General features: G+C 42.1%; 3 protein-coding genes across 6 annotated transcripts in view; all 3 read right to left on the bottom strand.

Moving 5' to 3' along the window:
- Positions 1-27,840, bottom strand: part of LOC311633357 (uncharacterized protein) — a 64,198-nt gene that overhangs the window by 5,145 nt on the left and 31,213 nt on the right. For both annotated transcript variants that reach the window (XM_084905956.1, XM_084905955.1), the window contains exon 3: positions 24,292-26,773. In XM_084905956.1, the coding sequence (XP_084762082.1) occupies positions 24,813-26,618 (1,806 nt within the window). In that variant the 5' untranslated portion in view covers positions 26,619-26,773 and the 3' untranslated portion in view covers positions 24,292-24,812. The remainder of the gene's footprint in view (positions 1-24,291; positions 26,774-27,840) is intronic.
- Positions 9,857-27,840, bottom strand: part of LOC311633363 (uncharacterized protein) — a 59,261-nt gene continuing 41,277 nt past the window's right edge. The window contains exons 1-3 of one of the 3 annotated variants that reach the window (XM_084905965.1): positions 15,431-15,645; positions 14,147-14,273; positions 9,857-12,204 (exon numbers count right to left, since the gene is read on the bottom strand). In XM_084905965.1, coding sequence (XP_084762091.1) covers positions 10,493-12,204; positions 14,147-14,273; positions 15,431-15,463 — 1,872 coding nt within the window. In that variant the 5' untranslated portion in view covers positions 15,464-15,645 and the 3' untranslated portion in view covers positions 9,857-10,492. Of the gene's footprint in view, positions 12,205-14,146; positions 14,274-15,430; positions 15,646-27,840 lie in introns of those variants that run through there. The other 2 variants (XM_084905966.1, XM_084905964.1) reach the window with 2 other exon arrangements.
- The window catches only part of LOC311633355 (uncharacterized protein), a 48,152-nt gene continuing 43,174 nt past the window's right edge, over positions 22,863-27,840 (bottom strand). Inside the window, exon 5 of the mRNA XM_084905953.1 lies at positions 22,863-24,200. The gene's annotated coding sequence lies outside the window, so the exon portion shown is untranslated. The remainder of the gene's footprint in view (positions 24,201-27,840) is intronic.

Below are 27,840 nucleotides of genomic sequence, written 5' to 3'. Positions count from 1 at the left end.
ATTAACAACACAACCTGTCAAAAGTCAAGTATAAAATTCAGTAAATGTAATTCTAAGATAAAATTTTATATGGATAAATGACTACAATAAAAAAAAGATATGCCAAACTGGTTTGGCTCAGTGGATAGAGCGTTAGCCTACGGATTGAAAGGTCCCAGGTTCCATTCCGGTCAAGAGAATGTACCTGGGTTGTGGGTACATCTTCACTAGGAGGTGTGCAAGAGGCAGGTGAAAAATGATTCTCTCTCATCGATGTTTCTAACTCTCTATCCTCTCCTTTCCTCTCTGTAAAAAAAATCAATAAAATATCTTAAAAAAAAAAAAAGATGTAAAAAAAAACCTAACGTCTCATCTCAGGAATCTCGAAACAGAACAAGCAAGTAAACCCAAATGTGGCAAATTAATGTAATAATAAATATTTGAACAAGCATCAACAAAAGAGAGATAAGACAATATAAAGAATACTTAACATGTACTTTTCTTTCTAAAAATAATTATATTTTATTGATTTTTTAGAGAGAGGAAGGGAGAAGGATAGAGTTAGAAACATCGATGAGAGAGAAACATCGACAAGCTGCCTCCTGCCTCCTACTGGGGATGTGCCTGCAACCAACATACATGCCTTTGACCAGAATCGAACCTGGGACCTTTCAGTCCGCATACCGATGCTCTAGCCACTGAGCGAAACTGGTTTCGTCCCCAACAGGTAATTTTCTAAAAAATACAAATACTGGCAAAATTTGGGTTGTACTAAAGCAAAAAACAAAAACAAACAAAAACAAGCCTCAAGTAAATGAAAAAAGAAAAGAAAGATAAGCCATTACACCTCACATTATGAACTACAAAGCATCATAAGAGACGTTGATGTTAGGAGATGACACAACCTTTCATAGAGAAATTTGCAAAGATCCAATATGAGCTTCTGAAATTAATACATAAATTCACAGCCCTGCCCACGTAGCTCTCTTCTTGAGTGTGTGGTCCCCATGCACCAGGGCTGTGGGTTTGATCCCCCATCAGGGCACATGTAGGGGACAGCCAATGAATGCCTGCATGGGGAGAACAGCACATCAATGTTTCCCTCTTTCTGTGTCTCCCTTCCTGTCTATAAAATAAATAAATAAAGGTTGGACAGTACAGGCCAGTGATTGACCATCGACCTATGACCATTCAGATCATAAATCCATTGCTTGACAGGGGACATGCACAGTTTGCCAGCCCAATCTCCAGTGGGAGATGTGCAGGAAGAGGTTGGTCAATGTCTCTCTTTCATTCTTCACGTTTCTATCTCTCTCTCCTTCTCTTCCTCTCTGAAATCAATATAGTTACAAAATAAATAATTTAAACAAATGTAGAGACAAGGAAATAGATCACAAACGAAAGAAATGGAGGACAAAAAGCAACTGGATATAGAGTTCAAAACCACGTTTATAAGGTTTTTCAAGAATTTCCTAGAAAAGGTCGATTAGACCTATGAGGATATGAAAAGGGATCAACTAGAATTAAGAAGGAATCAACAAGAAATAATAAGGGATCAACAAGAAATAAAGGATACATTGTCTGAAATAAAAAATATTATACAGAGTCCTAAAAACAGAATGGAAGATTGCAAGAATCAAGTCAAAGATTTAGAACATAAAGAGCCAGAAGACACTCTTCCGCAGAAGCAAGAAGGGAAGAGAATCCAGAAAATTGAAGATAATGTAAGAAACCTCTGGGACAATTTCAAGCAAACCAACATGAGAATTATGGGGGTCCCAGAAGATGAGAGTGAGCAAGATATCGAAAACATACTGAAAGAAATAGTGACAGAAAACTTCCCCCACCTGGTGAAAGAATTAGACTTACAAGTCCAGGAAGCGCACAGAACTCCAAACAAAAGGAATCCAAAGAAGACCACAACAAGACAAATCATAATTAAAATTCCAAGAGCAAAAGGCAGAGAGAGAATATTAAAAGCAGCAAGAGCAAAGCAGGTAGTTATCTATAAAGGAGCACCTATACGATTGTCAGCTGATTTCTCAACAGAAACCATGCAGACCAGACAGGAATGGCAAGAAATACTCAAGGTGATGAATAGTTAAGAACCTACAGCCAAAAATAATCTACCCAGCAAAGCTATCACTCAGAATCGAAGGCCAGATAAAGAGCTTTACTAATAAAAAAAAAAGCTAAAGGAGTTCATCACCACCAAACCAGAATTATATGAATTGCTGAAGGAAGTTCTTTTGGAAGAGAAAGTAAATAAAGACAAAAATTATGAACAACAAATATGTAACTATCAACAAGTGAATCTAAAAACCAAGGAAATTAAAAAAAACAACTGATGAACAATATTAACTGTTGAATATAATAGAATCAGAGGTATAGAAGGGGAGTGAACTGACGATTCTTGGGGAAAAGGGGAGAGAGGGATGTGGGAAGAGACTGAACATAAACTGTGCACCTATAGATGAGGACAATGGGGGGTGGGGAAAGGGCAGAGGGTGGTGTGGGAACCTGGTGGAGGAGAGCACTGGGGGGGGGGAGGGGTGGAGAAAGAAGAACATTTGTAATAATATGAACAATAAAGATTTATTTTTAAAAAATAATAATAACTTAAACAAGCCCTGGCCCATGTTGCTCAGTGCTGAGAGTTCCTGCGTGTACACTTGAAAGTCATGGATTGCATTTCCAGAAAGGGGCAGGTATGTGGGTTTCGGGTTTAATCACCTTTCTTAATGGGACCACATGTGGGAGGCAACCAATTGATATCTCTCTCACTGTCTGTCTCTCTCTCTCACTGTGCCTCTTTTCTTATTGTCTTTCTCTTTCTTTAAGAAAGTAAAAATTCATGGAAAAATATTCTCACTATTTAGATGAATATAAAACAATAATAAACAACTGAATTCAGAAAAGTTATGGGCAGCACTAACAGGTTTGGCTCAGTGGATGGAGCGTCAGCCTGTAGAGTAAAGGGTCCCGGGTTCGATTCCACTCAAGAACATGTACTTGGTTGAGGGCATATAGCTAGTGGGGAGTGTGGGGAAGGCAGCTGACAAATGTTTCTCTCTCATCGATGTCTCTAACTCTCTATTCCTCTCCTTTATTCTCTGTAAAAAAATCAATAAAATATATTTTTTGTTAAAAGAAAGAAAGAGCCGAAACCGGTTTTGCTCAGTGGATAGAGTGTTGGCCTGAGGACTGAAGAGTCCCAGGTTCGATTCCAGTCAAGGGCATGTGTCTTGGTTGCAGCCACATCCCAAGTAGGGGGCGTGCAAGAGGCAGCTGATCAATGACTCTCATCGATGTTTCTAACTCTCTCTCTCCCTTCTTCTCTTTAAAAAAACAATAAAAATATATATTTTTTAAAAAAGGAAAAAAAAGAAGAAGAAAGAAAAGTTATGGGAGTGACAGAACAGAACAGAAATTAGAAAATAAATCCAGGCACATCCTTTCAAGTAATCTCTGACAAAGCTGCAAGACACAGAAGAAGGGAAAGATAGTTTCTTCAATGAATGGTGCTGTTGAAATCAATATTTACATGTAAACACAACAATATTGGCCACCACTGATAAAATGTAACTCAACTTGCATGACAGAATTGAATGTCAGCGCTAAAACTGAAAACTCCTCAGGACAATCTAGAGAAAAAGTTTTGGAGGCTTGTTTTGCAACAGATTTTCTAAATGTGACACCAACCACCAGACAAAAAAGAAAAACAAACAGTGCACACTGCAACAAATAACGATAAAAAGGTTCTTCTCAGCACAACAGCAATAAACAAAATGAAATGAAAGGAAATCTAAACAACAGAAGGAAATACTTGCAAATCATATGAAAGAATCGGAGGGAGAGATTGTGAATCCAGTTCTGATCCGCAAAATAAAGCAAATATTGCAATATGGAAAGAAATTCACACAAATAGGTGGAGTTCCCAGGGAATAATAAGGGTAGGTTAATAATACCATAGAGCAGGCTAATAACAATGCAATGACTCTGTCTCAAAAGCTAAGTCTATATAACTCCAATAACAATATTTACATGCTAAGCACTAGCAACAAGCATCTGAGCTTGCTAGAAACATGGTGGCATTAAAACTGCAGAACCCAAGGTTGCAAAAATATGGACTTTGTAGAAAAGCAGGTGTGGGGGAGCAATATCAGCAAAGTGCAATTCAGCACATGCAACAATATGTGTTCCTGTACGTTATAAGCCTTTAATATATAAAATACATGAGGTCATCAAAAGAATGTTTAACCAAAAAAAAGTTATTAACCAGGATAAGGATGTAGAAACACTTCTTCACAAAAATAGGTACAAATAACCAAATGGAATATAGAAAATGCTTTCCTCACAGAAAAAAGTGGAATCCCTCATGCTTCCTGAAACACTACTTATCCTCAAGTCCTTCCCTGTGAATGTAGTCCAGCAGGGAGAATTGGGGCTTCAGCAATAGAAGAGAGCAGTGGGAACAGACCCACCCTCCCCAGGAAAGCAGTTCCACAGTCTACATGGGAGGACACAACACACCCTGGGAGAAGGGGACTGGGAACTCGCAAAGCGAAGTCCAGGTCACTGGTGACAGTGAGGGTCTTACCCAGCGAGGATACAAGTTCAAAGTTCTCCAGCATCACATTCAGGTACAGCTGTCTCTGACGCTCATCAAGGAGGCTCCATTCCTCCCTGGAGAAGTACAGGGCAATGTCCTCCAAGGTCACGCCATCCTGTCAGAATGGAGACAATTGAAACCAGAGCTTCTCTCTGATAGCCAATAATTGTACTACTGACAAACCTTCCCCCCCTCAACCTCCTCCAGGGCACCGGTTAGTGAGGACACCGGGCCCTAATGCCCCTGCAGTTGCTCTCTCATCACAGTCCCATTACTCACTGGGATTGCCCTCAGCAGAGCAGCTGGGTTGGGTGGGAAGGATTGGGGGAGGAGAGGGTAGAGAGCAAAGTCATTTAAGGTCTGGGCGATTCCTGCAGGGCCCCAGTTTTCCCGCCAAGCAATACCACTGCAGTCTCCTATACCATGCCTCCCAGACAAAGCTAAGCGTGGGTTTTTGCTTCGGTTTTATGACCATCAGCTCACACTTCCTCCAGATGTGCACAACAGTGGGTAATGTCTAACACCTTCCCATCTTCAGACCCAGGTTCACTCCCTCAGCTCTGCCCCCTTCCTGCTCCAATGCCACTGGGTCTCGTTGGACTCCCCAGGGACTTGGCACATGGCATGTGGAGAAGCCTGTCTTCCAGCGGGTCCAGGACCACCCCGGGCCCCTGAGGGACCCCACAGCCGGGAAAGCCCCCATGAGGCTGTGACGTCCTCCCTGCAGCCTCCAATCTGCCCGTCGATCCTCACAGCCACACCCTCAGGGGAACCTCAGAGGCCAGGAACCCCTGTCCTCTCCGCCCCGCACTGGCTGTGTCCTCAGAAGCCACCGCCTCCTCCCTCCCCTCCGCCTTCCTCACGGCCCTCCCCGCGGACGGAGCTGCAGGAGGGACAGGCCCGCACCGGGCTGTGGGGTGCGGGGTGAGGAGGCAGGGGGCCTGGGGGACAGGAACTCACCTCAGCGAAGCTCCTCAGCGCGGGCGCCGCCATCGCGCTCTGTGGGCTGCGTGGGGCGGGAGCGGCGGGAGCGGAAGCCGCGGCAGGAAAGGCGGGGCCTGTCCCGGCCCTGGCGGGGGTCCGGGCGGTGACTCGGAGCTTCAATCTCAGGTGTGAGCTGTGTGCACCACGGGAGGCTCCTACCAGAGGCTCTGAGGCAGGGAACACCGCTCCTCACTCCTCCACCAGACTCTAAGCCCAGGAACTCCTGACCGCCTGAGACAAAAACCTGAGAAGACAAAATCCTGCTAAGAGGACTTGGTCCCGCCCTAAAGAGGCGGCCAAACGGAAATGCCTTCTCTGAGCCCCCATTGGCTGAGCCTGGTGGCATTCCGTGCTTAGCTTTGTGGGTACTGTAGTTTCTCTGCTCCAAGGCCAGGGTCAGTTGTTTCTCAGTTGACTCAAGGTCTGCTCTAAGGGGCTTATTGCCCAAGAACACACCAAGTATACTCAGGGCCCTCTAGCGCCTTCAGAGGAGGTGATGACTGGGGCAAGTTTGTTTCTGGTGCTCATGTGTGGCTGTTTTGTTTGTTTGTTTTTTGTTTTTAATGTATTTTATTTATTTTTTACAGAGAGGAAGGGAGACAGATGGTGAGTTAGAAACATCCATGAGAGAGAAACATCGATCAGCTGCCTTCTACACACACACCCTACTGGGGATGTGCCCTCAACTGTGGTACATGCCCTTGACCAGAATTGAACCTGGGACCTACCTCTCCCTTTCTTTCTGAAATCAATAAAAAATATATATAAAAGGGGGGGGGGATAAAAGAAGTATATCCTGTAAGGGAAAATATCCTGTAAGTAAATTACATCTAGAAAATTTTTACTTTAGAAAATTAACTTCATTTGTAATACTAACAGCAAGACATCCATGTAAAACATACATAGGGTCAAAACAAGCCAAAGGAAAATCGTTTGGGCAAAAAATGAAAATGGGTTGCCGAAACCGGTTTGGCTCAATGGATAGAGCGTCAGCCTGGGGACTGAAAGGTCCCCGGTTCAATTCCAGTCAAGGGCATGTACATTGGTTGAGGCCACATCCCCAGTAGGGGGTGAGCAAGAGGCAGCTGATAGATGAGTCTCTCTCATCAATGTTTCTCTCTGTCCCTCTCTCTTCCTCTGTAAAAAATCAATAAAAATATATTTTAAAAAAATGAAAAAGGGTTCCCTGTCAAATTTATAGAAAAGATTCTTTTATTAACTTTTGGTTGAGAATATCTATATATTTTCAGAAAACAATTCCAAGACTATTTGGACTCCTGCAACTGAGATGAATTGACAGGACTACTCCAGCCATAAATAAAGAAGGGAAGTTGTACAGAGATGGAAGATGCTGATGACACCTTGCCATAGTAGCAGTCAGCAGCTGGACATCACTGTAGGTTGCCCAGAACCAAACCAGAGAGGGTTGGACTGGCATTACCACCATTTATCCACCATCCAGAACTGAAATATCATTGCTGACATGTACACATAAGAAACTGTTGGGCATTGAAATTGGGACTCAAAAGACCTGTTGGCTCAGAAAAAAACTCATTATAGACTGATTCATTTGCCTTTTAACATAACCATAATTGCTTGTCTCATTATCGGTTTTTATAAAAGTATTTCTACTAGCACATGATCACACTCATCTATGGGAAATGAACAACATAAAGTGATGAACAAGAACAGATGAGACAAGGAAGCATAGATCAGGCAGTGGGACTTCAGAGGGAAGGTAGGGGAGGTTGAGGATAACGGGGAGAGATCAACCAGATTTGTGTGCATCCATATGAGTCTAACCAGTGGTCACGAACAACAGAGGGGTGGAGGCATACGTAGGGAGGGGTTTGGAATGGGAACAGGGGGGATGAGGACAAATATGTGATACCTTAATCAATAAAGAAATTTTTAAAAAAAGAAATAAGAAAATTGTCTCTATAAACCAACAAACGACCAGTGTTCAGTTTTCTTGACATATTAATATTTATTGCAGGAAACAAATGTTAGATTGGTTTTCTGGAAATCTTAAGCAAAAATCTATATATATAAAAGTCAAGCAAATCAAAGGTCCCGCTTCCCACTAGCATGAGCACACACAACTGCTGTCCAATCCTGGCCTGATCACACACAGACAACCCAATCTTCCATACCCTCCTTCTTTCCTTTTTTTCAGTGCCTCCTTGAGCAAAGGCCAGGGCCTGTTGGAAGCAAGTATTTGGATTTATCTTCTTACTTAGTAGCCTAGATCAGAGAACATGGCCTGCCAGGGCAGGCGGGAAGCTTTGCTTCCTACATTGCTGGGGGCAACCCAAGGCTCCTGCTTGCTCCAGCTCCATGGCCATGGACACATCAGTTGGATTAATTTGCATACTCACTCTGATTGGCTGGTGGGTGTAGTGAAGGTATGGTCAATTTACATGTTTCTATTTTATAAGATAGGTTACCTAATTAAAATGTACCCAATGACAATGGTGCTTTTTGGCATCGGGATTGAGAAGTGTCTGGCATGGGAATGTCTCTGCAGGGAGAGGCTAGAGTTCAAAAAAGATGGAGACAGAAAAAAATCAATGCTGAGAGAGAATCATTGATTAGCTATCTCCTGTATGCTCCACACTTCAGATCTAGGAGGGCACAGCCATCCTACCTGCGAATGGAATCGTGATTTCCTAGTTTGCATGTATAAACCTAGAGGCTTAGTGAACAAAATTTATGCATTCAGGGATCTCTCAGCCTGGGCTGTGCCTTCTTGCACTCTGGGAGCCCTCAGGGGATGTCTGACTCACAAAGGTAAACAACATGTATATCCATATAAACAATTATACACAGTCCTAACTGGTTTGGCTCAGTGGATAGAGCATATGCCTATAGAATGAGCAGTCCCGCCGAAGCTGGTTTGGCTCAGTGGTAGAGCATCGGTCTGTGGACTGAAGGGTCCCAGGTTCGATTCGGGCAAGGGCATGTGCGTTGGTTGCGGGCACATCCCTGGTAGGGGGTGTGCAGGAGGCAGCTGGTCGATGTTCTCTCTCATCGATGTTTCTAGCTCTCTATCTTTCTCCCTTCCTCTCTGTAAAAAATCAATAAAATATATTTAAAACAAAACAAAACAAAAACAAACAAACAAAAAAAAGAATGAGCAGTCCCAGGTTCAATTGGGGTCAAGGGCATGTACCTTGGTTGTAGGCACAACCCCAGGAGGGGATATGCAGGAGGCAGCTGATCAATGTCTCTCTCTCATCGATGTTTCTGTCTAGCCCTTTCCCTTCCTCTCTGTAAAAAATCAACAAAATATATATTTAATAAAATAATAAATATAAAAAAAAGAATTATACAGAAATGTTTGTACCTGCTTCATTAACAATAACCAAATATTTATTAAAATGGACATGATGGTGATATATTCAAAGATATGAATATCCACGAGAGCCCTAGCTAGTTTGGCTCTGGATAGAGCATAGGCCTCCAGACCAAAGGCTCCTGGGATCAATTCCAGTCAAAGGCAGATATCTTGGTTGAAGACTCCTTCCCATCCTGGGCCATAGTCACAGCTGTTGCAGGAGACAACCAAGTAATGTGTTTCTTTCACATCAATATTTTTCTCTGTCTTTCCCTCTCTCTTCCACTCTCCAAAAAATTCAACGGAAAAATATCCTTGAGTGAAGATTAACACAAACAAAAAGAATATCTATAAAAAATAAAATAAAATAAAGGATGAGCCAAAAATGGTTTTGCTCAGTGGATAGAGCATTGGACTTTGGATTGAAGGGTCCCCCGTTCGATTAGGTAAGGGCATGTACCTTGGTTGCAGGCACAACCCAGGTGGGGGTGTGTGCAGGAGGCAGCTGACCACTGTTTCTCTCTCATTCATGATTCTAACTCTCTATTCCTCTCCTTTCCTCTCTGTAAGTATCTATAAAATATATTTTTAAAAAATGATTTACAAATATACAGTATCTTTTAAAAATCTCCAACAATTTATAAAATAGTAATTAAAGCTGAAAAATACTTAGAAAAAGCCTACTCCTTTATTAAGATCAGCAAACAGATTAAATGAGGCCATGAAGCAACTACACAGTCACAGATACGATCAATCATTATTCAGTGTAATGATGGTTTCTGTTTCATGCTCATGTCAAGATTTATCAAACACTACACATAAATGCAATTTACTCATTACAGCTGTTAAAAGAATGGTTCAAGGTAAAAGAAAAATACTTTCACCTATTTTAGAATAGGTTTGATAACTCTATATTCAATTCACATATTTATGTCCTCTGAGCAAGTCTCATCTCAGTGACATTCAATGTAACAATCAATGAAGAACTTTCACCCAAACCAACTGGAATTCTTATTGGGTCACAGAAACCAATTACCAGCCTAAAGACACGCTTTCTTTTTCTCTTTGTTTTTCCGCCAGAGCACTAATGGCTCTGATGGGGAAAATATCACATGATACAGGAAGCCACAAAACCTCTTGATTATAATCAATGACAATGACTGCTCCACAGATGATAAACATTCCTGGAGTCCTTCTGATGTTTATGCAAACAGCTCCTGTAGTCCTTTCATTAAAAAAAATTTCTGGGTGCAGGTTTAGATGAGGACCATTCCATCTAATAGGTTGCAGTCTGGGCAAACAAAAATTAACTCAGTGTTTCTGCAGTGAATGAGTTTCTTCTCAGTGCAATGGTCCTCCAACCAGTGACCATCACCCATGGCATTGAAGGCTTTAGGGCAAATGGCTCTCTGCAAAACCTAGGCAGGAGGTTCCCTTCAATTGTCAGTATCCCCTGAAAACAAGAAAAAAATTCACATTGCTTCCAGATATACTTGAGGTTCTCACAGCTACCCCCTCTTTTGAGTGATCTGCATGTCTCAAAGCATCCATCTTTAAAGACTGCATTTACAAGGCTTTTCTCATATATGAACTCTCTGATGATTACGAAGGCCAGTCCTATGTGTAAAAGATTTCCCACATTCACTGCACTTATAAGTCTTTTCTGCTGTATGAACTCTCTGATGACTGTGAAGGTGAGTACTAGTGGTAAAAGATTTCTCACACATATTGCATTTGTAAGGCTTTTCTCCTGTGTGAACTCTCTCATGACGACGAAAGTGACTGCTAGTGGTAAAAGATTTCCCACAATCACTGCATTCATAAGGTTTTTCTCCTGTGTGCACTCTCTGATGATTATGAAGTTTAGACTGAGTGATAAAAGATTTTCTACATTCATTGCACTCATATGGCCTTTCTCCAGTGTGCACTGTATAATGATATCGGAGACCAACACTACGTCTAAAAGACTTTCCACATTCACTACATTTATAAGGCTTTTCTCCAGTGTGAATGCTCTGATGACTACGAAGGTAGCTGTCAGTGGTAAAAGATTTTCCACATTCACTGCATTTATAAGGATTTTCACCTGTATGAAGTCTCTGATGTTTGTGAAGAACAGGCCTATTTGTAAAAGATTTCCCACAGTCACTGCATTCATAAGGCTTTTCTCCTGTATGAAGTCTCTGATGCCAATGAAGGAAAGTGCTCTGGGTGAAAGATTTCCCACATTCACTGCATTTATAAGGCTTTTCACCTGTATGAATTCTCTGATGTCTACGAAGGACAGACCTGTGTGAAAAAGATTTTCCACAGTAACTGCATTCAAAAGGCTTTTCTCCTGTGTGAACTCTGTGATGATTATGAAGTTCAAACTGAGTGATAAAAGATTTTCCACATTCACTGCACTCATAAGGCCTTTCTCCAGAGTGCACTCTCTGATGATAATGGAGACCACTGCTACTTGTAAAAGATTTTCCACATTCACAACATTTATAAGGCTTTTCTCCAGTGTGAACTCTCTGATGACAATGAAGGGCAGTGCTCTGGCTAAAAGATTTTCCACATTCACTGCATTTATAAGGCTTATTTCCAGTGTGAAAACTTTGATGATAACGAAAGCCGCAGCTACTCTTAAAAGATTTCCCACATTCACTACATTTATAAGGCTTTTCTCCAGTGTGAACTCTCTGATGACAATGAAGGGCAGTGCTCTGGCTAAAAGATGTCCCACATTCACTACATTTATAAGGCTTTTCTCCAGTCTGAAGTCCCTGATGATGATGAAGATTACTGTTGCCTGAATCTTCCTCAAATTTTTGTCTGGTGTAAAAATCTTTTCTGCTTTGAAACATCAAACCACCCTTGGAAATATCATTTGGCCTGTCCATGATCTGATCAGCCTTTAGGAGGAGATGTCCTGACCAGAAAAGTGTGCCCTGCCCAACCTCCCCACAGGTGAAGTGATTCTGGGACACATTGAAATTGCAGATCTTTGCAAGTGACATCCTCTCCACACCCCTAATGAAAGTGTTCTCTCTCACATGCTGTTGCTGAAATTTGGCACTGAAATAAAATTGTTTTCCGCATGCCCCACACCTCAGCTGTATCTGTCCATGTTGTGTTCCCTGCAGCTCAGTCAAGTGGAAAATTCTTCTCAAGACTAGTCCACAACTCTCACAGGGGTGGCTCTTCTGGAAAGTCAAGGCTACCTTGGGATTCCTTGCTTGTGACACTCTTACAGAATCGTTCTGTTCCGTCGGTACCTCCACATTCTCTGTTCCACAGCAGCAACCTGAACAAAGGGAAATGCTGGTGAAATACATGTTGATGTTATGAAATCAGATTATTTTTTCGAAAACTGCTACCCTGTCATAACTAGGCATGATTCCATAGGATGATTTATATATATATATATATATATATATATATATATATATATATATATATATATATATAATTGATTTTTTACAGAGAAGAGAGAGGGATAGAGAGTTTCAAACATCGATGAGCGAGAATCATCCATCAGCTGCCTCTTGAACAGCCCCCACTGGGGATGTGCCCGCAACCAAGGTACATGCCCTTGAAAGAATCTAACCCGGGACCTTTCAGTCCGCAGGCCAATGCTCTATCCACTGAGCCAAACTGGTTTTGGCCATAGGATAATTTTTGACACAAGTGAGTTGAACTCTTAAGAAACAGCTGTTAAACATTAGCTGGCCTCCAAGGTCAGTCAATGGTGAAAATCTCACCAAAACAGGAACAAAAGCTTAGTCTGGGAAACAAAGAAGACAAGCAGGCTTTACTCATTGTTACTCCACAATGGCTTGTTTTAGGACCTTTCATGCTGGGGACCTGTGTCTCTGTAGCACAATTTACATTTGCTGAAAGCCATACAACACAATTGTATTGAAGCACAGGATGTTTAAGGTCAATATAATACGTCTGCACACCAAGGCTCTGCAGGCATGGACCTAGGTTGGTTTGAAGTAAAGAGGGACAGGTGAAAGACGTAGAGGGGCAAGGTCTAGAGAGGTTAAAGTTATCTGAGGGCATGAAATCTGAGTAGAATTGGTCATTATTACACCTGAGGAGCACGCAAAGTGTCAACAATCAGACAGGAGAAGCAAAATTACTTGAGGAATGGGTCATGGAAACTAAACAGTTTTGGAAATGGGTTCTTAGTTATGACTTTAACAAAGCCCTGGTGTCAAAACCTTCCCAATAAGACTTCACCAAGGCAAGACCGCTTCTGGGTGCACTTTGTTCTTCATAAAGTCATGTTTCTCTGTGGTGCACAAATAATTCTTCCCCATGAATCCCAACTGAGTTGATCATGGGAATTAGATGATATAAATCTAAAAGAAAACACCAAACAGATGTATGGGGAGCACTGTTATACAACTACAAAGCACAACAGAGATCATGCAGAAAAAAAATCTATGGGAGTGACTTCAGCAAGATGTCAGAACAAGTAGGCATCTCGCCATGAACAAAAACAACTACAGGGGTTAAGAGTACAATGAAACCCTGACCGCTTTTTCTCAATGGTTGGAGTGTTTGGGCTCCATACTGAAGGGTTGAGGGTTTGATTCCTTGTCAAGGTTACATTCCTGGGCTGAGGTTAGCTCCCTGCCCCATCTGGTTAGTGCGAGAGTTAACCATCAATGTTCCCCACTCTCTTCCTGCTCCTTCCTTTCCACTCTTTCTGAAATACACCATGGTACATGTACACACACACACACACACACACCCATGAGGATTAAAAAAAAAAAAAGGGAGTGTAATTAAAACAAAAAGAATTCAGTAGAGACAAAAAAAAAAAAGGGGGGGGGGGGTGAATTACAAAGAGATGACCAGAGTGGGTTACCAAACATATTTAGCCAGTGTCAATGTGGGTGCCCTGTCCAGAGGACATGGGATGGTCAAGGCCAATCTGAGCTTGGGAATCCTAATGAGAGTGTTGAAGGCTAATTTGCTATACACAGTCCCAAAAGCAAGGACACAGCAAGCTATACAAGTCACTGTGCAGGCGAGCATTTCTATAACCCAAAGACTAATGTCACTAATTCCAAAGAGGCCTCTTTGGTCTAAGTCCATATAAAGTATGTTATTGAGCAGGCAGTACACACCTGCTTGGTTATATTTCTACATGGGAGGACAGAGAACACTCTGGGAGATGGGGACTAATAAATCCCAAAGCCAAGCCCAGGTCACTGGTAAAGTGTGGGTCTTACCCAGCGAGGATACAAGTTCAAAGTTCTCCAGCATCACATTCAGATACAGCTGTCTCTGACCCTCATCAAGGAGGCTCCATTCCTCCCTGGAGAAGTACAGGGCAATGTCCTCAAAGGTCGCACCAACCTGTCAGAATAGAGACAATTAAAATCTGGGCTGCCTCTCTGAGAACATTCACTCCTACTCCTTACACACCATCCCTATCCTTAACTCCTCCAGGACACTTGATGAGTGTGAATACCAGCCCTAATGCCAGTGCAGTCTGCTTTTTCATACAGTCCCATTACTCACCGGAATTGCCCTCAGCAGAGCAGCTGGGTTGGGTGGGAAGGTTGGGGGAGGGAAGAGAGCAATGCCATTTAAGCTCTGGGCAATGACTGCAGGGCCCGTTTTCCGGCCAAGCAATACCACTGCAGTCTACTAGATCATGCCTCCCAGACAAAGCCAAGCGTGGGTTTATGCTTCTCCTTTATGTTCCGGGGGACCATCAGCTCACACTTCCTCCAGATATGCACACCACTGGGTAATGTTTATCCCCTTCCCATCTTCAGTCCCCTGGTTTACTCCCTTAGCTCTGCCTCCTTCCTCCTCCAATGCCACTGGATTTCGCTGGCCTCCCCCCATGAAATTGGCAAATGGCCTCCACTGAGATCTTGTCTACCAGTGGCATCCAGGACTACCTCTGGCCTCTGATGGACCCCACATCCCGGAAAAACAAAACAAAAACTATTGAGTCGGTGACGCCCTCCCTGGAGCCTCAGATCTGCCCGTCAATCCTCACAGCCACACCGTCAGGGGAACCTCAGATGCCAGTCACCCCTGTCCTCTCTGCCCCGCACTGGCTGTGGCGTTAGAAGTTACAACACTCCGCGGAGACCGGTTTCGCTCAATGGATAGAGGGTCGGCTTGGGGACTGAAAGGCCCCGGGTTCGATTCCGGTCAGGGGCATGTACCTTGGTTGCGGGCATATCCCCAGTAGGGGGTGTGCAAGAGGAAGCTGATCGATGACTCTCTCATCATCATCAATGTTTCTAACTATCTCTCTCCCTTCCTCTCTGTACAAAATCAGTAAAATATATTTAAAAAAAAAAAAAAAAGATTGCCCAGAGAATTGCAACGAATATTTAAAGAAAAGAAAAAAAAAAGAAGTTACAATACTCCTGTGTCCCTCCATCTTCCTCACGGTGCTCCACGCGGGACTGAGCTGCAGGACGTATAAATGCCCCTCAGTCTGAGTTCTTCTGTGTGAGGAGGCGGTGAGAGCCCAGGGGACAGGAACTCACCTCAGCGAAGCTCCTCAGCGCAGGCGCCGCCATCGCGCTCTGTGGGCCGCGCGGGGCGAGGGCGGCGGGAGCGGAAGTGGCTGCAGGAATGGCGGGGCCTGTGAGCTGTGAGCACCGCGGGAGGCTCCCCGTTGTTGGGCGGTGTAGAACACCGCTGTTCACCTTCTCTACAGGAGCTTAGACTTGGAAAAACTGATCGCCTCAGAAATCCAAGAACGGAAAATCCGGCCCGGAGGCTTCCGGTCCCGCCCTACGGAAATGACCAAACGGAAACGCCTTCTCCGGGCCCCCATTGGATCAGTCTGGCAACATCGGATGCGTGCCCTTCTGGGTAATGTAGTTTCTCCGCTCCAAGGCCAGGATCCTGTATTTGTCAGTTGAATCTAGGACTGGATTTAAGGGCTGATAGCCCAAGGACACACCGGGTATACTAAATGCTCTCTAGCACCTTCAGGGGAGGTGCAAAAACGAATGCATTTCTGGGAAATAGCTGCCCATAAATTCCTCCATAAAATACAAACAACGGTGAGGTAGAATGACAAAATTATGTAATATCTATTTAAAGATGTATCTAGCCAAAACCGGTTTGGCTTAGTGTACAGAGCATCAGCCTGTGGCCTGAAAGGTGCTGGTTTCCATTATGGTCAAGGGCATGTACCTTGGTTGCCTGCACATCCCCAGTAAGGGGTGTGCAGGAGGCAGCGGATTGATGTTTCTCTCTCATCGATGTTTCTAACTATCTCTCTCTCCCTTCCTCTCTGTAAAAAATCAATAAAATGTATTTTTTAAAAATATTTTACCCTTTGTTCTGCCTGTGTGATCTACAATAATAATATGCTTCTTGTTGATGTTTTCTTATGTATTGCTAACAATTACCTGAAAGAGAATTTGGGCTGGAAAATGTTGAGCTACATCAGACACCAGATTTAATTTCGAACATTTATTCTATATATATAAAAGGCTAAGCAGACTCACCCATGAGTGATGTATATAAAGCTCTCGCTGGTGCCAATCACACAGGTGTTTTTCAGTCTGTCATTGTGGATCATGAATTTAGTTTTTTGACATTCTGAAGCTGAAAGAAAGCAGCGGCGGTGCATGGAAGTAAGAATGGCAATTAAATTTGATAATAATAATAGTGAATGTTTCTGACTCTGGTCCTCTCTCTTCCTTTCTGTAAAAATTTATTAAAAAATAAAAACCACCACCACCAACAACAAAAAACATGCACTTCTGCTGGGAATCAATTACAGCATGGAATAATTACAAGACTTTCACTAAAAGGTTGCTGTAGCTTGGGCATCTCAACAAGGGTGAGTCACATATGTACTTTACCTTTGAAAAGGATAAATGGCACTTCTCCCAAACCTGAATAGGATTGTTTTGTGTGTTTTTTAAAAAAATATTTTATTGATTTTTTTACAGAGAGGGAGAGAGAGGGAGAGAGTTAGAAACATCGATGAGAGGGAATCATCGATCAGCTGAGTCTTGCACACTCCCCACTGGGGATGTTCCTGCAACCAAGGTACATGCCCTTGACAGGAATAGAACCCGGGACCCTTCAGCCTGCAGGCCGACTGCTCTATCTACTGAGCCAAACCGGTTTTGGCCTGAATAGGATTGTTAACTGGCAGATAGCTGAGGGCATTTTACTGCATCCTGTTGGCCAAACACCTGAACAGATCTGTAGCCTTTTCCCTAATCTCACAATATCCTTTGATACCCTATCCTTTAAAGTGTATTATCTCCACCTTGCCTTAGGACAAACTGTGTTGAATAAAAGCATGGGTCCTGGGTCATGGTAAGATCCTCTGACCCCCAGGGCCTTTCAAAGTTATCTTTCGTCCTTGGACTCTTTGATAGAATACTGAACCGCAGCCCCTTTCTCCAGAATGCTGTACTTTTTTTTTTTTTTTTAAATATATTTTATTGATTTTTTACAGAGAGGAAGAGAGAGGGATAGAGAGTTAGAAACATTGATGAGAGAGAAACATTAATCAGCTGCCTCATACACACCCCATACCGGGGATGTGCCCACAACCAAGGTACATGCCCTTGACCAGAATCGAACCTGGCACCTTTCAGTCCGCAGGCCAATGCTCAGTCCACTGAGCCAAACTTGTTTCGGCTGAACCCTTTTTTTAAAAAAATATATTTTTATTGATATTTTACAGAGAGGAAAGGAGAGAGATAGAGAGCTAGAAACGTCGATGAGAGAGAAACATCGACCAGCTGCCTCCTGCACACCCCCCACCAGGGATATGCCTGCAACCAGGTACATGCCCTTGACCGGAATCGAACCTGGGACCTTTCAGTCCGCAGACCAACGCTCTACCACTGAGCCAAACCGTTTTCAGCTGAACTCTTTTTTTAAGGCTGGGAAAAGAACCCCGGCAGACTTCATAGAAAAACCAGCCTGGGCAAGCAGTATCTGAGAAGCAAAATTAACCACATGGAAAAATATGTGTTCTGTATGAAATAAGCAGTTAATATGTAAAATATACAAGGTACTCAAAAGAATCTTTAACCAAAAAATATTTAATAAACAGGACAGGATGTAGAGACAATTTTTCTAACAGTACATACAGTATTTGGAGAAAAAAAAAATCCGAAACTGGTTTGGCTCAGTGGATAGAGTGTCAGCCTGCAGACTGAAAGCTCCCGAGTTCGATTCCAGTCAAGGGCATATACCTTGGTTGTGGGCACATCCCCGCTGGGGGAGTGTGCGTGAGGCAGCTGATTGATATTTCTCTGATCGATGTTTCTGTCTCCCTTCCTCTCTATAACAAATGAATGAAAAAAATATATTTTTACAGTATATACACATGACTGATAGGAATATAGCAAATGCTTTCATCACTGATCAAGGTGGAATCCCTCAGGCTTCTTGCAACACTAAAAACCACAAGTCCTTCCCTGTGAAGGTAGTACAGTGGGGAGTATTGGGACTTCCGGAATAGAAGGGAGCAGTGGAAAAAGATCAACCCTCCCCAGGAGTCAGAAAACTGGAAAGTCAAGTAGAACCACAGTCTACAAGGGAGGGCAGAGCACATCCTGGAAAATAGAGCCTGTGAAATTGCAAAGCCAAGTCCAAGTCACTGAAGAGAGTGAGGATCATACCCAGGGAAGATAGAAGTCCAAATTCTCCAGCATCACATTCAGGTATAGCTGTCTCTAACCTCATCAAGGAGGCTCTATTCATCCATGGAAAAGTAAAGGGCAATGTCCTCAAAGGTCACATCAACCTGTCAGATTTTATTTTTATTTTATTTTATTTTAAATATTTTACTGATTTTTTACAGAGAGGAAGAGGGATAGAGAGTTAGAAACATCGATAAAAGAGAATCATCAATCAGCTGGCTCTTGCACACCCCCCACCGGGGATGTGCCCACAACCAAGGTACATCTCTTTGACTGGAATCGAACCTGGGACCTTTCAGTCCGCAGGCTGACACTCTGTCCACTGAGCCAAACTGGTTCCAGTAAACCAAAAATATCAGATTTTAGACAAGAGCTATCTCTCTGAGAACCAGCCTGGTCTGCACCCTGTCTAATCTGGGACCCCTCCAAGGATGTCATACTGCCAGTTTATAGGGGTAGGGCATAAACTGGCAGTTCGACTTCCTCTTGCAATCTGGGACTGCTGGCTCCAGCCACTCTCCTGCCTGCATGCCTGCCTGATTGCCCCCAACCACTCTGCCTGCAGGCCTGCTAACCCCCAACTGCCCATCAGCCCCAGCCTGCTCACCCCTAAATGCCTCCCACTAACAGCCTGGTCACCTGCAACTGCCCCTGTGCCACCCAGCTCATCCCCAACTGCGCCCTCTGTTGGCCTGCTTGCTCCCATCTTCCCTCCCAACTGGCCTGACTGCCCCAACTGCCCCTTGCTGGCCTGCTCACTCTAAATTTCCCGCCTCCCCCGCCCCGCGGCACCCCCCCACATCCTGATCACCTACAACTGACCCGTACTTACAGCCTACTTGCCCCGAATTGGCCCAACTACTGGTCTGTTTCACCCCAACAGCCCATCCTCCCACGAGCCTTATCACCCACAACTGCCAGCCCATCCTGGCCTGATCACACCCCAATGACCCAAGGCCCCAGCCCCTCCTTTTCTATTTTTCAGTGCCTTCTTGAGCAGAGGCCAGTGCCAGCTGGAAGCAGTTACCTGGGATTTACTTATCTTCTATAATTGAAACTTTATAACATTGAGTGGAGGCCAGGGCCAGCCAACTTGGGCTGAAAGCTTTCCTTCTACCATCACCAGGGGCAACCCAAGCCTCCTGTTCGTTCCAGCTCTCCAGCGGCCAACAACTTAGTTAATTTGCATATTCCCTGATTGACCGGTGGGTGTAGCGGAGGTATGGTCAATTTACATGTTTCTATTTTATTAGCTAAATTTCATTATTAAAATGCACCCAAAGACATCGTTGCCGTGGGCTTCGGAAGTGAGAAGTGTCCAGTTTGGGGATGTTTCTGCAGCGAGAAGCTGGAGATCAAAGGAGATGGAGAGAGAGAGAGAAAAAAAAAATTAATGCTGAGAGAGAATCATTTTATCAGTTGCCTTCTGTATGCTCCATCTTCTGGATCTCAAAGCATCCATCTCCACATAAGGACTGCAGGCACAGTGATTCCTAGGAAAATTATGCAAAACAATGTAACTTTCGCAAAAACTGATGAGTTAATTTCTGCACCATGGGCTTCCCTCAACGTCAAAAATACTGGAGACCACATAAAAGTTTTTTGTATCACCGTACTTAGAGAGTCCAGATCTCCTTACAGACTAACACACACAGTAAATAGAACACCAAAATTAAACAAGTGTTAGTTAGGAAAAGGCCTTCATTATTTTGCAAAGAAAGAGACCTGAGACTGGCAGTTGATGACTTAGGCACTCAATAAATTCATCACTGGCATCTAGGGAAAGTGTGTTCCTGAAAATGGCAGGAACTGTTGTAGCAGTAACTCTACAACATCATGTGTACTGGGTCCAACAGGAATCAGTCCCTTATGGCAATTCATGAGAGAGCAAGTAAGAACCAAAGACTCATGTATTCACTGCATTGATAAGGCTTTCCTCCTGTGTGAACTCTCTGATGATATTTGAGACATGTGCTACTTGTAAAAGACTTTCGGTATACGCTACATTTATGAGGATTTTCTCCTGTGTGAACTCTGTGATGACGACAAAGATCACTGCTCCAGGTAAAAGATGTTCCACAGTCACTGCATTTATAAGGCTTTTCTCCTGTAAGAACTGTCTAATGACAATGATGCACATTGCTATTGGTAAATGATTTTGAACATTCACTGCATTTAAAAGACTTTTCTCCTGTGTGAATTCTCTGGTGACAATGAAGGTGACTACTGCTGAGAAAAGATTTCCCACAAGCACTGAATTTATGAGGCTTTTTCTCCAGTTAGAACTCTCTGATGATATTGGATATCAGAGCACCTTGTAAAAGATTTCCCACATTCACTGCACTTATAAGGCTTTTTTCCTGTATGAACTCTCTGATGACTACGAAGCTCAGTGCTAGCGGTAAAAGATTTCTCACACTCACTTATGTAGGTGAGAGTTAGTTGTAAAGGCTTTTCCACATTCACTGCACTCATAGGGCCAGTATGAACTCTGGTGACAATGAAGTGCAGTGCTAGTGATAAAAGACTTTCCACATTCACTGCAGTGATAAGGCATTTCTCCAGTGTGCACTCTCTGATAAGGAACTTTAGAGCTGCTGTGTTAGCGTTTCCACATTAAATACATTTATAAGGCTTTTCTACAGTGTGAATTCCCTGGTGACAATGAAGGTTACTGCTACTGGTAAAATATTTCCCACACTCATTGTTCTCAGAAGGCCTTTCACTGTGTAAACTCTCTGATCATAATGGAGGGCACTGCTCGTGGTATAAGCTTTGCCACATTCACTGCACTCATAATGCCTTTCTCCAGTATGCAAAGCTTGCTGATCACCTAGGATGCTACCATTGCTAAAAGCTTTCATTGAAAAGGTCTTTCTCCAGTATGACCTGACTATTTCTCATGAAAGCTAGAAAATTTGTTAAATTTTTTCCACATTAAGAGTACACAAAACACTGACTTCCTGCATGGAAATCCTTTTCCGGAATAAAATTGTGGTTACAACTAATGTTTTTCTTATGTTCTTTTCTGTTGTAATAATAGTTTCTCCTATGAAACATCATCCCACCTGTTGAAACAGCATTGAGAAAACCCTAAGGACTCTATAAAAGAAAAAAAAAAACTAAATATAATAAATGAATTCAGCAGAATACTAAATTAACACCAAAGAAATTATGGTTTTTTCACACACCAATAATCAATTAATAAAAAGATAAACAGCAGAAACTGGTTTGGCTCAGTGGAGGGAGCGTCGGTCTGCGGACTGAAGGGTCCCAGGTTCGATTTCTGTCAAGGGCATGTACCTTGGTTGCGGGCACATTCCCAGTGGGGGGTGTGCAGGAGGCAGCTGGTCGATGTTTCTCTCTCATCGACATTTCTTGCTCTTTATTGCTCTCTCTTCCTCTCTGTGGAAAATCAATAAAAATTAAAAATAAAAAAATAAAAAAAGATAAACAGCCAAAGCCGGTCTGGCTCAGTGGATAGGGCATCGGCCTGTGGATTGAAAAGTCCAGGGTTCGATTCTAGTCAAGGGCATGTACCTTGTTTGCGGGCCCATCCCCAGGAGGGGGCGTGCAGGAGGCAGCTGATCAATTATTTCCTCTCATTGATATTTTTAACTTTCTCTCCCTCTCACTTCCTCTCTGTAAAAAATCAATAAAATATATTTAAAAATTAAAAAAAAATTTTTTTTTTAAAGAAATGGTTGATTTTTTTTTATTTTATAAAAAGATAAACAAACAAACAATACTATCTACCATTGCAACAAAAATTTCAGGATACCTAAAAATAAACTTAACTTAGAAGGTAAAAGACCTGTACTACAAGACGTTGAAAAAAGGTTTTGAAGAATATATAACCAAATGGAAAAATATTCTGTGTTCATGGATTGGTGGAATTAACATCGCTAAATGTCCATAGTATCCAAAGTAATCTATAGATTAATTGCAATTCTCATTAAGATACCAAGGTCATATTTCAAAGGTCTGCAGACCAAAGGTTCCCTGGATGGATTCCAGTCAAAGGCATGTACCTAGGTTCAAAATTCCTTCCCATCCTGGGCCATCATCACAGCTGATGCAGGGGGCAACCAATCATTTTTTTTCCCCTTTACATCAATGTTTCTATCTTTCTTTCCCTCGCTCTTCCACTCTCCCTAAAAATCAATGGAAATATCCTAGGGTGTGGTTTAACAACATCAACAATAAGAATGTCTATAAAAAGAAAAATAAGTTACTAATATATCTTTTCAAAATCTCCAAGAATTTATGAAATAATAAAGCAGGAAAATACTTGGAAAAAGCCGAGATCTTTATTGAAATGGAAAGCAAATACACAGTTATCAATACTAGAAAAGCTGTGAAGAACAACAAACAGGTTAAACGAGGTCATGAAGCAATTACATAGTCAAATATATGATCAATATTGAGTGTCATGAAGGTCTCAGTTTCATGCACATATCAAGATTTATGAAACACTACACTTAGCACATACAATTTACTCATTACAACTGTTAAAATAATGGTTCAAGATAAAAGAAATATACTTCCATCTATTTTGGAATAGTTTTGGCAACTCTATATTCAATTCACATACTTATACCCTCTGGCTGAGGATCTCATCTCAGTGATAGAAAATGTAACAAACAATGAAGAACTTTCACCCAAACACACTGGAATGCTTACTGGGTCACAAAAAGCTATATCTCAGGTCTAAAGACACCCTTTCTTTTCCTCTTAGTTTTGCTGCCAGAGCACCAAGGGCTCAGATGGAAACATCTCAGAGGATACAGAAAGCCACAAAACCACTTGGTTATAATCAATGACAATGACTGCTCTACAAAAGATACACAACCCTGCAGTCCCTCATGTGTATACACACAGCTCCTGTAGTCTTTTCATCAAAAAAATTTCTGGGTGTAGGTTTAGATGAGGACCATTCCATCTACTGGGCTACAGTTTCATCCAACAAGAACTGGGTCAGTGTTTCTACAGTGAAAGGGTTTCCCCTCACTGCTATGGTCCTCCAACCAGTGACCATCACCCATGGAATTGAAGGCATTGGGGCACATGGCCCTCTGCAACACTTGGGCAGAAGCTTCCCTTCAAATATGTTAGTATTCCCTCAAAACAAGAAAACAATTCATGCTGCTCACAGAAATTCTTCAGGTTGCCATAGCTACCCCGCCTTTGGGGTGATCTGTGTCTCAAAGCACTCATCTTCACATGAGGATTAGAGACTCCCTGGGAATTTATGGGCAGCAAGGTAAATTTGACAAAAAACTACTGAGCTAATTTCTATACCATAGCCTTCACCCCAAGGGAAAAAATGTTTGAGACACCATAAAAGTTTTTCATATCATTGTGCTTGGAGAGCCGAGATCTCCTTGTAAACTAACCATAAAGTCAACACAACACTTAATCCAGGAAAAAGCCTTCATTATTTTGCAAAGAAAGAGATGAGACTGGCAGTTCCACCATTCATGCCTTAGGCCCTCAATAAAATCATCATTAGTATCTATGGAAAGTGTGTCCGTGAACATGGCAGTTCTGCCACATCATAGTCACTGCAGCCAACAGCATTCATTCCTATATGGCTATTTTAGATAAGGAAACAAGGAAGAATTAAGGGCTCAGGTATTCCTACTTTTCTTCATCAAATTAGACAACATAGGTAGCTTCCCTGGGCACATGAGGATGGTGATGAGGCCATCTGAAGGTACCTTATAAGAGGTTCAGTTGAAATACCTTCAGCAACAGAAATATGCAACTACATACAGCAGACAAGACATCTCTCTCTGTTGGAAAGTACAACATTGATACATATGGTTCCAACATAAATACTGACAAACACAATAACAAAAACATTTGGGGGAAGTTGCATAATGTAGGTGATTAAATATATGAGATATAATCCAGCATGTGACTTCACATATTTTCTTATATTGTACAACTGTTAAGTCCTAATGAAGAAACTACATTTCCTATACATATAACAATTTTTTCACAATTGGACTTTTTTGTGTAAAGCAAATTTGCAAATTAAGTTGAGAGATACCTCACCTTATTTGTACTCTTAACAGCTTTCTCCACTGTGAACTCTCTGATGATATCGAAGACCATTCCTACTTTTAAAACATAACACACACACACACTGCAGTTATAAGGCTTTTCTCCAGTGTGAATTCTCTGATGTTTAAGAAGGTGAGAATTAGTTGTAAAACATTTTCCACATTCACTGCATTTATAAGGCTTTTTCTCCTGTGTGAACTCTCTGATGCCTATGAAGGTGAGTGCTAGTGGTAAAAGCTTTCTCACAGTCACTGCATTTATAAGGCTTTTCTCCACTGTGAACTCTCTGATGACTTCGAAGGTTGCTGTTAGTGTTAAAACATTTTCCACATTCACTGCATTTATAAGGCTTTTCTCCACTGTGAACTCTCTGATGATATTTAAGATAAATGCTCCTTGCAAAAGACTTACCACATTCACTGCATTGATAGGGCTTTTCTCCAGTGTGAATTCTCTGATGTTTATGAAGGTCAGAATTAGTTCTAAAACATTTTCCACATTCTCTACATTTATTAGGCTTTTCTCCTGTGTGAACTCTCTGATGATATTTAAGATAAATGCTCCTTGCAAAAGACTTACCACATGCACTGCATTTATAAGGCTTTTCTCCTGTGTGAACTCTCTGATGCTTATGAAGGTGCGTGCTAGTGGTGAAAGCTTTCTCACAATCACTGCATTTATAAGGCTTTTCTCCACTGTGTACTCTCTGATGACTACAAAGGTGGCTGTTACTTTTAAAACATTTTCCGCATTCACTGCATTTAAAAGGCTTTTCTCCACTGTGAACAATCTGATGGCTACAAAGGTTGGTGTTAGTTTTAAAACATTTTCCACACTCGCTGCATTTATAAGGCTTTTCTCCTGTGTGAACTCTCTGATGACGCTGGAGATCAATGGTTCCTGTAAAACTCTTCTCACATTCTCTGCATTGATAAGGCTTTTCTCTAGTGTGAATTCTCTGATGCCTATGAAGGTAAGTGCTAGTGGTAAAAGCTTTCTCACAGTCACTGCATTTATAAGGCTTTTCTCCTGTGTGAACTCTCTGATGATGCTGGAGATCAATGGTTCCTGTAAAACTCTTCTCACATTCTCTGCATTGATAAGGCTTTTCTCTAGTGTGAATTCTCTGATGCCTATGAAGGTAAGTGCTAGTGGTAAAAGCTTTCTCACAGTCACTGCATTTATAAGGCTTTTCTCCTGTGTGAACTCTCTGATGATATTTAAGATAAATGCTCCTTATAAAAGACTTCCCACATTCACTGCATTTGTAAGGCTTTTCTCCTGTGTGAATTCTCTGATGATATTGAAGAAGAATGCTTGTTGCAAAAGACTTACCACATGCACTGCATTTATAAGGCTTTTCTCCTGTGTGAACTCTCTGATGCCTATGAAGGTAAGTGCTAGTGGTAAAAGCTTTCTCACAGTCACTGCATTTATAAGGCTTTTCTCCTGTGTGAACTCTCTGATGATATTTAAGATAAATGCTCCTTGCAAAAGACTTACCACATGCACTGCATTTATAAGGCTTTTCTCCACTGCGAACTTTCTGATGCCTATGAAGGTGAGTGCTAGTGGTAAAAGCTTTCTCACAGTCACTGCATTTATAAGGCTTTTCTCCACTGTGAACTCTCTGATGACTACAAAGGTGGCTGTTATCTTCTTTGGTGTAATAATTTTTTTTCTTTTGAAAAGTCATCTCCTGTTTTGAAATAGCATTTGCACTGTCCCTGTTGAGTGTAGCCTTTAGGTGGCTATGTCCTGATTCAGTAAGGACACCCTGCTCAACCTCCCCACATGTGAAACGATTCTGGAACATATTGAAATTGCAACTGTTTGCACATGAGATCCTATCCACAACTCTAATGAAAGTATTCTCTCTGACATGCTGAAGGTCAACTTTTACAGGAAAGTAAAACCATTCTGCACATGCCCCGCACCTCAACAGTATCTGTCCGTGATGTGTTCCCTGAAGCTCCATCACATGGAAAATGTTTCCCAAGGCAAGACCACAGCTCTGACAGGGGTGGCTCTTCTGGGAAGACAAGGTTACCTTGGAATTCCTTCCCTGTGATTCTCTTACTGAATCCTTCTGTTTTCTTGGTGCCTCCACATTCTCTGCTCCACAGCAGCAACCTGAACAAGAGGAAAGAAAGGTGAGTACATGTTGACCTTATGAAAACAGAGTATCTTCACCACAAATGTTTCTGTCGTGAGTAGGCCTGATTCCAAAGAAAAATTGTTAAGACAAGTAAGGTGTACTCTGAGGAAATTGCTGTTCTAAATAATGTGGCCCCAAAAATCAGTAGATGCTGAAACCGGTTTGGCTCAGTGGATAGAGCGTCGGTCTGTGGACTAAAAGGTCCCAAGTTCGATTCTGGTCAAGGGCATGTACATTGGTTGCGGCCACATCCCCAGTCGGAGGTGTACAGGAGGCAGCTGGTCGATGTTTCTCTCTCATCGATGTTTCTAGCTCTCTATCCCACTACCTTTCTCTCTGTGAAAAATCAATAAAATATATATTAAAAAAAATCAGATTATGAAAAGCTCACCAAGAGGAGGACAGAAGTACAAGATGGGATACAAAGAGAAGGAGGCGCTACTCATTGTTCCTGCACAAATGGATTCCTTTAGGATCGTTCATACTGACCATGTGAGTCTGTGTAGAAAAATTTATAGCTGCTCAAAGCCATAAAAATTAATTGTATTAGGGCACATGATATTCAACATCAATTTAATAACATGTGTGCACTACAAGGTGCTGCAAGCATGGACCAATGTTGGTTTGTAGTAAAGAGAGATTCGTAAAAGACACAGAGGTAAAAAGTCCAAAGTTAAGGTTTCAAGGAATCCCAGTAAAAATGATCGCTATTAAAACTGAGTAGTTGGAAGAAAAAAAACAACACAAAAAAACAAACTGAGTGACAAAATATCAATAAGCACAAAGAACCATAATTAGGTGAGGAATGGGTAACTGTAAGAAAGCACTGGATTTCTAGCTATGAATATAACAATGGGTAGCCAAAAATTCCTCCCCATTGACCCTTCACCAAGGCAAGACTGCCCGTGAGACAACTGTGCAGAAGTAAGTCGTACTTCTTCTGTGATGCACAAATGATTCTTCCCCTAACATGCATTTGAGTCATTGCATGAGATAAATGATGCAAATCTTCAAAGAAAAACAGAACAGTTGGATGGTCAAA

Source organism: Pipistrellus hanaki (assembly GCF_964339955.1).
Source record: "Pipistrellus hanaki genome assembly, chromosome: 15".
Taxonomy (NCBI): domain Eukaryota; kingdom Metazoa; phylum Chordata; class Mammalia; order Chiroptera; family Vespertilionidae; genus Pipistrellus; species Pipistrellus hanaki.
Note: the sequence above shows the minus strand (reverse complement) of the source record. Positions and strands in the feature narration are given on the sequence as shown.